The 15,484-nt window shown below is 41.5% G+C and overlaps 2 protein-coding genes across 2 annotated transcripts; one reads left to right on the top strand and one right to left on the bottom strand.

Annotated features, from left to right (window-relative positions):
* Nucleotides 1-4,328: 4,328 nt before the first annotated feature.
* Nucleotides 4,329-8,587, bottom strand: xrra1 (X-ray radiation resistance associated 1; the record flags this gene model as incomplete). The annotated part of the gene is made up of 18 exons (XM_079171912.1): nt 8,573-8,587; nt 8,147-8,206; nt 7,861-7,989; nt 7,713-7,784; nt 7,567-7,639; nt 7,381-7,478; nt 6,959-7,107; nt 6,380-6,484; nt 6,167-6,282; nt 6,028-6,065; nt 5,877-5,948; nt 5,701-5,794; nt 5,497-5,615; nt 5,253-5,399; nt 5,046-5,166; nt 4,817-4,932; nt 4,608-4,713; nt 4,329-4,522 (listed from the first exon to the last, which is right to left on the bottom strand). Exons 2-18 carry the CDS (start codon nt 8,171-8,173, stop codon nt 4,329-4,331), a joined length of 1,776 nt encoding a protein of 591 aa, XP_079028038.1. The 5' UTR covers nt 8,174-8,206; nt 8,573-8,587.
* Nucleotides 8,588-8,898: 311 nt separating this feature from the next.
* LOC306704617 (sialidase-3-like) lies at nt 8,899-11,637 on the top strand. The gene is made up of 3 exons (XM_079171047.1): nt 8,899-9,031; nt 9,209-9,451; nt 9,565-11,637. The coding sequence occupies exons 2-3, from the start codon at nt 9,227-9,229 to the stop codon at nt 10,570-10,572; spliced, it is 1,233 nt and encodes a 410-aa protein (XP_079027173.1). The 5' UTR covers nt 8,899-9,031; nt 9,209-9,226; the 3' UTR covers nt 10,573-11,637.
* Nucleotides 11,638-15,484: the final 3,847 nt, after the last annotated feature.

Below are 15,484 nucleotides of genomic sequence, written 5' to 3'. Positions count from 1 at the left end.
ATGTGAGACTCGGGGTCACGACTCGGCCCGGGATTGGAGGAACTGTAAGGAACGTCTGAGCCATTGTTGTAATAGTAACACATCTCGGAGAACATTAATTCATGCATGTCACAAAAAAGGCTTCTGCATACTTCATGTCGAAGGATTTCTTTACAGAGTTACTCTTTGCTCCTCTGCAGTAACCTGCAGAGTTTAACTCATTTCAAAAAGATTGAATCAAACATGTCCTCATGTGCTGCAGCAGGTAGTTTTCCTCGCTGATGCATCGACAGTGTTTGTGGGGAACTGAAGCATTGCAAATCAATCAGGCAGTCTTTTGATTCAAAGGGAGCCAAATTGTGTTAAGTTAATTAAGTCTGATAGATGTGTTTGCTTTCATAGCTGATTTCAGCAGAACCCCTGAGCTTATACTTCATCAAAATACTTCTGAAATCTATCAAGGGCTCTGTTTTTTACACCCTTACCGTCTCATTAATTAATACCGGGCTACATGTCATGAAGACTTTGGTCTTTATCTCTTTATCCTGAGCAGCTCGGTTTCAGGGGGTCATACATTTAAACATGTGTTGTTGCAACTGTAAACTATTAAAAACAAAGCACAGCGAGGTGTTTTTGTTTCACGGGATGGAGAAGACCAACAACTTTACGGTTATGATCTGGAACTAATAACGACCTCTTTTCAGACGCCAGCCAGAGTATCCAAAGCCCTTCCAGGATTACATGATGAGTGTGTTACAGTTCAACCGTCCCATCAAAAGAATTAATGAATAGGTCCGGTCCGCAGTGAACTCATTTGGCACTGGAGTAATGAGGAGTGTTGATGAGGTATTCGGGCTTACTCTTCCTGAGCCAAATCTGGTGTCTGATTCTCCACAGGGCTATTCTCAAAGCTTAACTGCTGGCCCTCCATTTGAGAGTCAAGCAGATCTTACCCAAACATTTCTCTCAAGGCTCGCAGCGATGGGCTGCTCCAGATGTGAGAATGTGCTGCGCTGAAATATACAGACAAAAATAAAAAATACATTTATAAACAAAAGATCCGTCTTGCCTAAGACACAGACCATCGACGCCTTTCTCCACCACAACTTTTGTTGTTTCTGCTTTTGGACGGAGTGTCTGGGCTCTCCTGCCAGAGTTTGTTGTATCACTGAGAGAATGGATGAAAATGTGTTTTCAGTTAATAACTCACCTCATCAGTTGTTCATGTTAAGAACAAAAGGAACAGTTCAACTCAGCCTTTTTGTCTGCCCGTTTGTTCTGTGTTGATGTTAATGTGAGGAAGAGTGCAATGAAAATTAAAAAGAGACTTGCATTTCTAAATGGCTTCACGCTGCAGCTAATGTTATCGTTATTACTGGGAAACCTTCAGAATAACAACATATTTATCAGAAACCAATTGCGGACATGTGTGGATTGTGTGATTATCTTCAGTCTTGAAGTCATTTGTCACATCAATAGATCATTTTCACCTCTTTAGCGTGCGTGCCTCCATGAGGCGGGGAAGATTTTTGTAGTGTTGTTTGAAATGGGAATTAAGTAAATAAACATGAACTAAAACCTCTAAAAGGAGTATTCCACCAATCACGTTCAGTGGGGGGGAGTCCCGAAGTCTGAAAAGTTATAGTGATGTCATCAGTGTTATCTCTGCTTGGTTTTAAAGACTTTGGAGTCCTGATATGATGTGGGCATTCATTAGACAGGTAGGTTTCAATAAAAGACGCCATCAAGTTGCATTATGGGAAGCGTAGTGTTTTTTGGAGCTTTAACCAAAGAGACTAAAAGTCAGGATGTCGTCATCTCTGCTGCTTCGATTTTGACCACAATACAAAACGCCTGCAGTGTCCCTTTAACAGTTGCTGTGTTTGATGGTATTTCACGATGATGTTAGCCAGACCTATCTCCACAGGGCTGTGTCAGCGCTAAAGAAAGCTCTGGCTCCCAACATCACCATTCTGGCAGGTTTTAGTAGGTTTGTAACAGCTGGCACAAACACAAAGTAGAAAGCATCTAAACACGCTCGTTCTATCCTTCATCTTCTCCTTGTCAATATGTAAATGTGTGTGTGTGTGTGTGTGTGGGGGGGGGGGGGGGGGGGGAATTGTGTCAGATTTTCTGTTAAGAGTTTTATGAGTCTGTGATGAAGTCAGTTATTGCTTATTGACTGCTTGGAATAAAACAGCCTTTACTGTGACTGATCATTGCCCAAAACTGTGGAAAACATAAGTGTATACCTCTTGCACAATAGTCCGTTTTCTGTCTAGAACTCCTGCATGAAAACACTGCACTTATTCAACCGTAGATGCCCAAAGTACTAATAATTACCACTTCAAAATTACATGGTAACAGCATTCCGGTCAGGCAAAAAAAATAAATTCATGCCAGGACTCACTGGCCGAAGAACAAACTCCATCATGTTCCTGAAAGCAACAACACATCCTCAGAAGACCTTTACTGGAGTTGCACTCGAGCCTGGAGAGAGCAGTCAAAGTATGATGAGGAAAAACAGTAATTCTGAAGAGATTCATCACAACATTGCTCAAATTCAATCACATTGAAGATCAGATATATTTAGCAGCCGTGGTGTCCAATACTGTGGGATAGCTTAGCAACACAGTGGAGCTCTGCTGAGCAGAGCCGAGCTCCAGCGGACTGGAAAATAGTATTTCTGCAGCGTGTCAAAGCTCTGCCATTTGGCACGGTGTCGTCATTACCAACACATCTACCGCTAAAGATGAAACGCTCCCAACCAGACCCTCAGACTGAAGGCCAGGTGTTTGGCCGATCACACAGATCAGGAACCTCTGTCGAAAGCTTTCAAAATGGGAATTTATTTACCAGATCAATTCATAGAATGACAACATACTAGTAACACAAAGCCCGTTCTTACTGTATGTAATACATATATCATCTTCCAGTCACACAGAAGCAGGGAAACACCCACACATGAATGTATAAATGTAGAATCCCATGAAATATCTTCAGAGTACCTATTGATTTATTCCACCTGGGCTGAACCTGCATTCCACATCTGCACGTTGCTCCGGAGAAGAAGACCCGAAGGACGAAATCCAAAAGAGAATGAACAACAAACACAGAACATGACTAGAAATGAAAAAGCATCCAATGTAAGCTTTTAGCAAATGTCACAGACGACAAATCAGCTCACGGTATAATAAAACACGATCATTGAGGTGTTAAAAAATGTGGGATGTAAATCATATTGAACTGCAGACGTCTGCTTAAAGCTACAAACCACTGCTCCACTAAATACTCTTGTTCCTGCCTAATACAAATTAGCACAGCTAGCTTCACTCTATTCATTCAATCACATTGTTGTATTTAAGACTATGCGAGCAGGTTCCACTAGACTCAATAAAACAGAAGATAATAGACCGTTATAAATTATGAGAAAGCGAATCAAAGGTCTATCAAACCTATTGCCATGATGCAGTATAAATGCTCTCCAGCTGATTTTAAGGTGTTCAGCTACTCATTGGTTGAAAAGAACACTTATATTTTTAGCTACCACTGGGCTCATCGTGGATTTAATTGTGCTATAAATCCACCACAGTTCTGTTGTCTTTCTTCTCTGGTCAGAAGGTGAAAAGTGAAATGAATAAAGAAGTCGGAGCCGTCTATAAAGCAGCAGCGCTTTAATGCTTCAGGACACTTCATGTGCGCTGGAATCCACATCTTCCTCACTGCTTATCACAGCGTGTTGCCTAATATAGGAATTAAACACATTATGAGTAACTACACTCTTGGGTGTTCAAGGGAATGCTCATGGAAAAAAAAGGGTGGGCCTGAGAAAACACTGGAACTTTTCTATTTTTTTTTTTTTGGACTGAAAGGATACAAATGTAGGTTTTCTTTTCCCAAAGAAGCTGAACTCTATTGGCAAACCGTTGATGCATATACTATGCATGCATGCTGGATTAAGTCTGCTGATAGCAGCTGCTCAAAGCCATCACTCTGAACATATTCATCCTTGTCACAGTATTAATTAGAAATACTCAGGGGAACAGACAGAAACTTATTATTTCCCAACACTACCACAGACCCAGTCACCTAAACCTCTCAGAGATCATATTATAAGGGCTGTAGCTTTCTATATGCTTCATGATCTGCTGCCCGCTGTACGCTAGGCTATAGCTTCTTGTTGGTAAACTTTCAAATAAAGTTTGTTTATCTTAGTTGTTCAATAAGATGCACAACCACCACTTTAACATTTTGACACACGGTTGGGTTTTATCATCAATTCCACGCACACCCACTCTATGCCAACATCAACAAGGTGTGATTCCTACCTGACAGAACACAGTTGAGCTTTAAGCACTCGGGAGCTTCTGCACAGGTGGAGGTTCAGCTCCGTTTTGGTTGGTGTTTCTGTCAGACTCAATGCCGGCTGCTTGCTCCATTGTTTTCTTATGGACCATCTTGTGCATTGTCTTCATGTCTCTCAGCAGCGACAGAGCCTCCTTGCGCTCTTGCTCGTTGACGCCTGTGCCTTGTATGGCGCTGCCTGCACGGACAACAGAGTGTTACCTGGAGAATGGTCATGTAAAGGTAACGTTGGCTGACATTCATTGTGTCAGAAATGTGCGTACTTAAGGGGACTACTCTGATCGTTGTGCTCTCCTTGAATTCCTTGATCATTTCATTAACCCTTTCAGCGGGCTGCTTTATTGGCGTCACGGCTGGAAGTTCCTTAATCTGAGCACAGAAAAGTTTTTCTTTTAAAGTCATATTTTTCTTGTTCTCTACAGTCCTGGCTAGATTTTGTATAATATTGAGTGCGAATGCTAAATTGTTAAACCCTTCTCTCTCTTTCTCTGTGTGGCATCTGGATGCTATCAAGATTTGGTTTTGAGTCTCTGTAAACATTAAGATTCTTCAGTGTGTGTTCCAGCATCCGAACAGCGGTTTGGATTCCTGTTGAAAGACCCCCCCCCAAAAAAACATGAATATTCTCCTTCACTGAGTTTTAAAGGCTTAAGGAAAATGTCAAAAAATAAATATATGCAGGTTGAAACCACAGTCCTCACCGATGGGCTCCACCACATCAGGGCTCAGTTCAGCTTTTGCATCCATCAATCTTTCCTTGTTCCCTGCGGTTTCTTTCTCGTCGGCTGGAAGGTCAAACTCATATTCAGGAACATCTGTTGCCTGAACATGAAATAACGTCCAGCAAAGTGAGAAAATGTTGAGACTAAAAGAGAGGTGGAATATGGAAAAACCACAAAAAAACGTACCTGAGTAACAAAGCAGTGTTCTGTGTTTTCTTGGAAGTTGTCGTGCTCGCCCTCAGATTCTGGTGTTTTCTTCGTCTCACTTCGGGCAGCACAAGGTGCATCCATCAACAATAGCTTCTTTGACCCCTTTGGGATTCTTTCCTCCACCTGTGATGAAAAACAAACAAACAAACAGATGAATCGTTAACTTTCATACGGTTGAAATCTGGAGGGTCGTGATCAGACACCGGTGCGGAACACCAACCTTCCATTTAGGATCAGCGGACACCTTCAGTGGGAGCTTCGCCACCTCTTGTGTCTTCTTACGCTTTATGGTAATCCCCAGTCTCTCGTGGAGGTAATAGGTGAGTAAGGGAGGGTCTCCTGAGTCCAAACACAGACGTAAAAGCATTGACATTTCAGAGCTAATCTTTAAAAAGGATCTCTTTTAGGAGGAGAGGAGGGTTACCACTTCTCTGCGTGGTCAGGGGGTTGGAGTGAATGTCAATTTCTCGAAGCATTGGGAAAAGAGCAGCAGCCATCAGTGCTTCCTCCTCTGCAATCTGATGACGAGACAGAGACGTGCTAACGCATTTTCCAAAAGGGGGTCTTGGTGGATTTATGTGCACAAATCATCCAACACACCTTGTTGTCGGCTAAATTGAGGAACTGAAGCTCAGGTAGTGGGAAACTGGAGTTTCCTTCCTTCAAGTTTTCCTGGTGAGAGATGCAGAGATTTAAAATATTGGAAACATGACGATGAAACATCTCAAACACCAAGTGTATAATTAATTACCTGTGAAATACCGGTGTTAGGACTTGTCTCAGTGTGGGCTGGATTGAGGATTGAGGCGATAAAAATGACAAAATGTTTCATATTTGTTCTGAGGATGATGAGGAAACTCATCATGCAGGTCATTTGTTAAGTTATTTACCAAGTCCCTCTTCTTCAGCTTGCTCTTCAACAGAAGTCTGCCGAGGTTTTGAACACGTCAGTGGCAAATATGGTATTTCAGATATAAGGTTCCCCTGTAGGTTTAAATGCTTTAGCCTGTAATCGACAATTATAATGAATGTTTCCACAACGTTTGTAATGCATTGTGATATACAATATAGAGACTATAGAGAATTTCAAACCACATCATTACCTCTTAAGGTTTGCAAGACTGTTGAAGACTCCAGAGGACAGTTTGTTATCGTCAAGCATCAGAACTTCAAGAGCTTTAAACTCTGTGTCGTCTTCTTCAGCGGGCCTGCACGACAACAGAAAGGAAAAACAATACAGTTCATATATATAGATATATATATATATCTATATATATACTTTGCTGTAGTGCAGGTGTATAGAAGGTCATTACATTTGCTTCACCAGAATCAGGAGTGAGAATTTTGAACATTGGTGCACCCCCTCTTGGTCAACATGAATACATGCATCTTGAGTTTGTGGCCGTTCTCTGTAAATAACTATTTGGACGAGTTGTTATGAAATCATACAAATGTGCTGATTATTATTGGCTTAATTATTGGTTAAAGGACTTTGAATAGATTCCTAAATGCAACAAAAAAATATTAGCAAAGAACAGCAAATGTATCGTCTGACTTGACAGAGCAAGTTGTCTGATCATAGGTTAAATAAGAAGTACGAATGCTATAAATAAGATATACATCTCATGACACACTCTATAGTCACTCCTATATTGCTGCTTAATGGAAAATAAGGTACTAACTGTTGAGTCGGGTCGTGGTTGAAGGAACCCAGATTAGGAGGAAGATGATGAAGCTGATTTCCAGTCAGATGAAGAACTTTTAGACGTGGAAGACAACCGATGGAAACAATATCATCAGCTGACAAACTGTTGTAGGACAAATCCAACACCTGTGAGGAATTAAAGAGATGATTTAGACAAACATAACCACGTCATGAAGACAGAGGAGTTATTGCTAGCTCTCATTAGCAAAGTGCAAGCTTGAGATATTGCAATTCTAAATTTTATCAATATTACACATTTGCAAATTAGCACCAGTTAATATCAGAGCTCTTATTTTGAAAAGGCTCTCAGGTTCTTAGGGATAAAGGCTCATGTCAAGTTATAAATACACACAATAGTAATAACCAGTTCATCTAATATGTCAAAGTCAGTCATCTTACCTGGAGATGAGGGAAGTGAGCAGCATCAAACGTCATGTTGCAAAGCCCATTTAGTGACAGATTGAGTTCTCTTAAAGACACAAAGCTGCTGAAACACCCTGGAGGAGAACATTCTCTGAAAGTCACCACTGTTTGCAAAAGCCCAAATCTTGTGGGTAAATATGCATGATGTTTAAGAATAATCACCTAACGAGAGGGAGTTAACAGACGCATCTATGTACGCTACGTTGTCAAACACCGTGAGGTCTTCTGGTTTGACCTGTGCACAGAGAGGAAACACGTCACAACGCATACCGAATCATTTTAATAACGACGTGGAACGTGATACTTACAGAATTCAGTTTCTGCTCACTGATGTGAACAGAGCAGAGCTCAGACGGTTTATCGACACAATGTAATTGGAGCTGCAAAACAAAGGTCATTATTTGGGATCATCAACTGTTTTTGCTACGTTTTGTCAAATAGATTTCAGTGCCTTACCAGGAAAAGTCTGTCTAATGTGTTACCATGAGGAGAATCCTCACAGTCTGTCTCTTTTATTCTTCTTTGCACATTCCTGTGTTGCTGCTCCTCTGCATTTCTATCGGCCACGAGCCAATTGACCTGCAGCTACAAGGGAAATAAAAACTGAATAAAATATAATAAAATTGTATTGTTTTCATGTTTAAAAATGTATATTTAATCACCATGTAGGCCTATGAGTGCCTTCACATGCTTGTTACAAATATATATATTTTTTTAATTGTGTATTTTTTACTTAACTCACCTTCTTTCCTTCCTCTGTGTCCATCATCACATTTATAGTTTTCTGCAGCCATCTTGTTTGCTGGTGAGATCCATCACAAACAACTTATCGTGAGTTAGTTGCGCTCTTCGCGAGATGAGCTGCACTCGACAACTTGCTACAATATATAACGCCACACTGTAGTGCTCTGTATCCTAGCAACAGCACGTAAGAGGAGCGTTACCACTCCGGTCCAGTGGGGAGCGGTAAAAAGGAAACACGGGGGGTTTATTTACAGGCTAAGACCGGAAGAGGAAGAAACCCGTGAGCCAAGCTAGCCAAAGATTGAATTCAATGATAAGATAATAATCCGCCTAACACACCCGAATGTATTTGAGACATTAAACATATATTGTTACGAAGATGCCGCAGTTTTCCATATACAACACACGGGATCCAATTACTCACCAAGATGAGTTCACATTCGACCCGTGTTCGTTGAAACGGTTTAGCTAGCTACCGTCTAATCGGCGTTGGCTGCATTGCGCATGCGCACGGCTGGACAACGGAGTCGCAGTACGTTTCTGATGAGTCCTATCCGATAACAGTTTGTAGCTACCTTGTCTATCATTCAGATACTGTGTTATCACAATAAAACAAGACATTCTTGGCCAAACTGAATCTGTGACGCTCTAGCTGACGTTGGTAGTTAAAGCCGACGTCTGGTTTAGTCAGGACGCGTCTAAGCGAACACGGAAGTGAGTGCGAGTGTGTCCCTCTCGCTTCAGCGCCGTCTTCTTCTCTAATGAACCCAAAGAATCAGTGTCGTGAACATCCGAGGTCCCTTTTTCGTGGCGTGAGATTAGACGGTATAATGCCGTTCACGCGAAGATCAAGGGTGACAAATGAGAAGAGTGACAAGTGAAGGTGAGGTTTTCGTTATGCACGCTCAGTATACGTTATATGCTATTTGTAACAATGCAATCATATGTGTCGACGAGGAGCTGTTGGAGTGTGAACTCTTTCTGAATTAAGATTGTTATACCAATACTATAAAAAAAAAAAACAGCCATGACACACATTTGCAACATTTTCAATTGGCAGGAACTCTGATCCACCATCATGGGAAACACACCATCAAAGAGTGGCAGCGGAGAGGAACCAGTCAAAACAACTTTGTTTGAGAAGGAGCCAAGTGGGATAACATACAGAATTCCTGCTCTCATTTATCTGAGGCACAGTCACACCTTCCTCGCCTTTGCAGAGAAAAGATCCTCTCCCTCTGATTGTGATGCCAAAATCCTCGTTATGAGAAGAGGAACGTTGAAGGATGATGGAACTGTCCAGGTTATTATTCACATGCAATAACCATCCTATTAACCTCTACTTGAATACTGACAACCGTCAACGTTATCTGTGCTCACCTCTCTTAAAGGTTGTCTTTTGTCATGTGTTTCCAGTGGTCGTCCAGTCAGGAGCTGTCCACAGCGTGTCTACAGAACCACCGCACGATGAACCCTTGCCCTGTGTATGAAAAGAACAGCAAAACGCTGTTTTTGTTTTTCATCTGTATCTGGGGTAACACCACAGAGCACAGGCAGGTCATCACAGGTAAGAACAAGGCGCGTCTTTGCTGCGTTAGCAGCAGCGACGACGGGCACACCTGGAGTCAAGCGAGAGACTTGACGGAAAGTGTGATTGGGGAAACTATCCGAAAGTGGGCCACGTTCGCCGTGGGCCCGGGCCACGGCGTTCAGCTGGAGAACGGCAGATTGATCATCCCAGCGTACGCCTATTATGTCCCTTACAGATGCTGTTCCTTCCCCGTCCCTTTTACAGTCTACCCACGTGCGCTCTCGCTATATAGCGAGGACTTTGGCCAGACGTGGCATATAGGTAAGATGCTTCGGAAAAAGTCGTGCGAATGTGAAATGGCAGAGATCATAGACCACGAGGGCAGGAGTCACCTATACTGCAATGCTCGTAACATTGGAGGCCACAGGTGTGAGGCCCTGAGCGAAAACAGCGGCGTGTACTTTGACAAACCTCACACTGCCCCAGAGCTCGTGGAACCACCCTCAGGCTGCCAAGGCAGCGTCATTGGCTTCCCTGCGCCTGAATTTGTCCCCAATGACGACGCCGAAAGCAAAGCTTGTGGCACATCGCTCTTGTCTCCGGACACACAGACCTGGCTCCTCTTCATCCACCCAACTAACAAGTCCAGTAGAAGGGACATGGGCGCGTATTTGAACCGATCCCCCCTGCACTCATCAGGGTGGGACAGGCCCATGATCATCCACAACGGGCCCAGCGGCTACTCAGACCTGGCTTACAACGGGGACAAGGATCAGTTCTCGTGCCTGATGGAGTGCGGGAAAGAAAGTGAACTTGAGCAGATTGCGTTCATGTCGTTTACCCTTAATGATGTCATGCAGACGGGCAGTAAGAAAGACAAGAAGATGCGTTGAATTGCGTTTGCTTTATTTCTGTATTAACAAAGCTCTCTTAACATTCTCCTGCAACCTAAAAAAAAAAGAAAAAAGAAAAAGCCACTAAATATGCTGTGCAGTAACATCTGTCTGTGCTTACTGTCGTTCTACAGCGTGGAGATGATAATGCATGCATGAGTCGTGTGTTTTCGTTGTCTCCTTGTTTACATGAAAAAGTAATTCAAGTCTTAATAGTGTTAATATGCAAGCTGCTGTGTAAGGAAGGAAGCTGTTATTAATAGGTTGGCTGATTTTATAGCATGCTGTGCCGGACTGTCATCTTCAAAACGGGCTTTGTGTGTAGCATGTTTGACAAGTACTTCATGCCCATCTCTGCATCTTATTAAACTGTCAGTATATTCTGAGGAGTGGAGTGGATTTGCCTACCTCTTTTTATTTTCATATGAAGATCATAGCAGGCCTTGTAAAGTAGAGCGTAGAGTCTCGTCCCTGCTCCGTCGCTCCTTTACATTTAGTATACTCTGATTCACATATGCCTTCTAGCCTGCCAGTGCACAACCTCTTCTGTCGTGTCACAGTCGGCGCCTCAACGTTGGCAACAGAACCGGACAGAAAAGATAAACATTTACTTTTTACTCGCCACATCCAGCTAATCGACGAAGAGACCAACCAAACTGTACCACGTCTATGAGTCGGAGGAGAGTACTTTGTACTGTACACAGATTGTTATTACCTTCATTTTCAAAAAGCAATATTTCGCTTGGATGTATTATTTAATTGGTTATTTTCCATTTTATGGTGCATTTAGCATGATTTTCATGACCAGGTATGATTGGCTGGCTGTTGGTTATCAAGTGAACGCATGTGACAGCATGTAACAGCAGAAGAAGACTCACTATTTATACACACACAACCTTCTACTGAGCAACTTTTAACATCCATCTCGGCCTAATGTTGTGAGGCGAACGGCCTCCAGGTGGTTCTACACTAGTTTCATTGTGTTTTTGTTGGCTGTTGTGGAAAGTGACAAAACCTGCATGAAACATGTATTTTAGTAGAAAATAAAAGTAACCTGTTATCACACGACTCATCTTTTGTTCAGTTTTGTGCCTTTTCTTTCTGATTATAGTGCAATTACAGTAATCATTGCTTTTAACAGCTGACCGTTGGGATACTTTGACATACACTAGACGAGTTAAACAATAATCATCGGTCAAATAGGGACAGCGCATTGGGAGTGTTTTTTAAAAGCTGCCATGAAAAACACTTTATTGGCTGTTGGGAGTATTTAATTCCCTCAGCAGCTAAAGTAGGCTTAGGGCATGTTGAAGTGATGTGAAGGACTTTTGTTCTAAAGTGACCTGTGGGGAGTTGAATGTGAATCAGCAGATGTGCAGACAGCCGGGATGAATTAGGGACAGGAAGGAGCGTCTAAGTTCAGGATGGAATGTAGATATTCTCTATTTTTCAAGTTATTTCTAATGTTACAAGAGAGGCAGTTTTTTTTTTTATGAACTGCAATTTACGAATGAAAACTAGATGTGTCGAGAGCAACTGGACAAATAAACAAAAATGTAACAATATAAATAATAATTCACTAATAGAACTTTACTAACGTCACTGGTAACAACAGCAAGGTCACTACAATAACGTTGCTGTAGTTTTTATCAAACGTTGCTCAAATAGTGTCAATGTATTGGAATCTCAAATCAGATACTTTTCTCTTTTAGCACATACTGCAGCTGCTCTTTCAAAGTGCCTACTGTTGCATGCAGCACGCCCTCAATTGGGACATTCTACTTCCTCATAATGAATTGAATGAGGAAGTAGAATATCCCAACATTGACCCTCTTGCTCATATACTGTACTGTATATGCAGGGCCGAGCATTGTGGGTCATAATAGCCAGAAAAGCATGCTGGCTTGCAAACTGCAAACATACTAAATCATTTCTGGCATACTAAATAGTATGTTAGTGTAGGTATTGGAACGGACATATGGTGTGCTAGTGAGTATTTAGTTTAGCAGGATGGTCACCCAATGTGATGGAGTGGCTCCTGCCTATATTATATGTCAGGATTTGGCTACAGAGGCAACCCTTTTAAGTCCACTTAAAACTTCAATGAATGTATTTAAATGTAAAAATACAGACACAGATGTAGTAAATGGCACAATCATTGCGACATACTTTGCCTTGCTCTTTTAAATGACTATAGCTGTAAGGGAATCTCAGTTGACATCTGCAACCTTTGGTACACAGCAGCAGCAGCAGCTACAGGCTACTTGGCGCTTCAGTGCTGTGCCTGATCATTTATATAGTCACTGAACTGGTACTAAAGCAACAACCAGGCAAGGTATTGAGTGTAATTTATTAGATGTGGGGGGGCTTTGTAAGTCTCAAATGTGCTCATCCACTGACTTGTTTGCTCTCTGTTTTTCATCACCTTTTCCAACCAGCGTCTTCACAAGTAGGATGAATCATGCGGTGAAACCTGTTTTCTCTTTGGCAGCGTTCGCGGTGACACATGCTACATTTTCGAGCACATATGATAATCTTTATCAGAGGGTGGCTTTGTGTAATACACACACACACACACACACACACGAGGCCAGCAGCAGTGTTGGCGTCACAGATGTGTTGTGTTTGTGGTAAGCACGTGTGGTGTCCCAGCAGGATCTGCTCTTTCAGCGGCACAGATCAGCGCAGGACACACAGCCGTCACATCATTGTTCTTGTAACATCCATTTGAATGGCCCAGAGGCCCATATGTGAAGCTGCCACACATTTGGGAGGATGACAGGAGTCCATTTAGTTTGTGGTTTAGTTTCTGTTGTTTCTTTCTAAAGCAGTGGAAATGTTGCATGTATTGGGGAGCTCTAACTTCAAAGAGTTATCTGCATGTTAAAATCTCAAAATACATCGAACTATAACATGTGTAAATCTGCACCTGTATTTTCATATGCAATTGTATATGTTTGTACACATTTAATAATTAATAATTGCCATTTTTCAAACCTTAATTACCCAATGCCACCACAGATATTTAGTAGATCTCGGCCTTTGTTACACGTATGAGTGAGTCTGCAAAACAAAGCTGTTTAGTCACACGTTAATATACGGGAAAGCTAAAAGTTTGGTCATGTCAACTAAAAAAATGTCTTTGCCAGAATGAGAAACACTCAGGAATAACAGTAACAGCTTAATCTAAGTCTGCACGGGCACTTACAGTATTTCACAAGCAGTTCTGCATTTTGCAAAAGCTTCTGATGTGCCTTGCTATATTTAAAACATCTCCAAAAAGAATGTATCTCATATATAGTACGGACGCACAGACACACTCATGGCACCTCCTCCATACTCAGTACATGAGGCTGTCATAGTCTGTACTCACACACTACCACACCAGGAAGTACACACAAAGTCACATTTAGAGTGTCACTGGGTGCAGAAATGGTGCAACCAAACCGGTTCAAGGTAGCCTGAAAGTATGTCTGATAAGCTTAGAAGGTTGCATTACGCGGTAGGTGTTATCTACTGGTGTCTTTGTTTGCTGGCTGAATTTATGAGTGCAGACTAGCTGTAACAATGAGACAAATCAGTAGGTCAAGGAGCCGCTGCTGCTTGTTTTTACTTCATCTGCATAAACGTGTTGAACCTGAGGGATTTTGTGCAGTTTTGTGCAAATACAGTCAAGTTAGTGAGTCATCCGAGTGAGTGTACCCATCAACAGTATGTTGTTCTGTTAAGCGTACCGAAGGAAGCTAATGAGGGAGCAAATGGTATGATACACTGGAGGTCGATTAGAATCCTAGAACTGACAGCATTGTGGGTAATAGCCTATATGCTTTTTAGTGTCTTTTGGGGCAATAGGTTGTTTATATGCAGATCATAAATTAAAATCCCTGTACTGTACATATATACAAATAAACAGTTTATTCCAAATGTTAACATGGAAGGTTAGCTAACTTTAACATTACAGCTATGGTTTAGCCTAAAGGTTCAGGTTATGAATAGTAAATACACAAATCTTTTCGGACTTCCTATAAACATTTTGACTCAGAATGGTGTGTGTGCATGAATCTCCTGCATGGTGAACCTTTTTGTTCTAATTCCAATGTAAATGTTTGCAACAGTTTCAAATGGAAATGGCCTTTAAAACAAGTGATGTGCTTTGTTCCTTGAGGTTTGAGCAACAGACATGATACATTCAGAATGAGTTGTCTCGTCTCTCGTTTGGTTTCTCTTTGTTGCAAGACAGTAAAATATAAGTTATGCAGGCAAAAGTTACATTTTCAAGGTTTGATTGAAGGATCTTTGTACACTTGAAGCTACATTCAGTCTAACTGAACATCAGAGTCACAGAAGAGAGCAACGTTTCTGCTCCTTCAGGATTCATATATTTAACCTTTATCTTTTTAACTCACTGCCAAACAGAAAAGCCTATTTACAGTACAATGTAAACTTGCACCAAATAAAAACACTTCATGTATTAAATCATCCGCTCTGGAGATTGGTGCTGTTTTCATGGAAAAAAAAGAAGTGAATTCACAAAATGAACAAATCGCCCTTTCACATTACAAAGTATTGAAATCAATACAAAACTAAAGGGTAAAGACATGAAATGCACAGTATAAAACCAGTTGTGCATGTGTGCAAGAATCTAGGGAACAAACGATACAGAGAGAGAGAACTCCCAGAGAAATGAGCAGAGAAGCTATATTTTTAGGCTTCTACAAAAAAAAAATAGTTACATTTGCTAAGTCTTACCCCAAGTGACCTGTGGCAAGAGAAATATCACATTAGACAAACTCAGTCATATCATTGATGCTCTATTATTTTAAAACTACTAGTTCCCCACAGTGTTCAAATCTTTGTATCAGATGCTCAGTGACCTTTCCACATAGTTCAAATGTCTCAAGCCTTCGATTTA

The sequence above is a fragment of the Pholis gunnellus genome (assembly GCF_910591455.1).
Source record: "Pholis gunnellus genome assembly, chromosome: 13".
Lineage (NCBI taxonomy): Eukaryota > Metazoa > Chordata > Actinopteri > Perciformes > Pholidae > Pholis > Pholis gunnellus.
The sequence above is the reverse complement of the archived record's forward strand: the minus strand, read 5'-3'. Positions and strand labels throughout refer to the sequence as shown.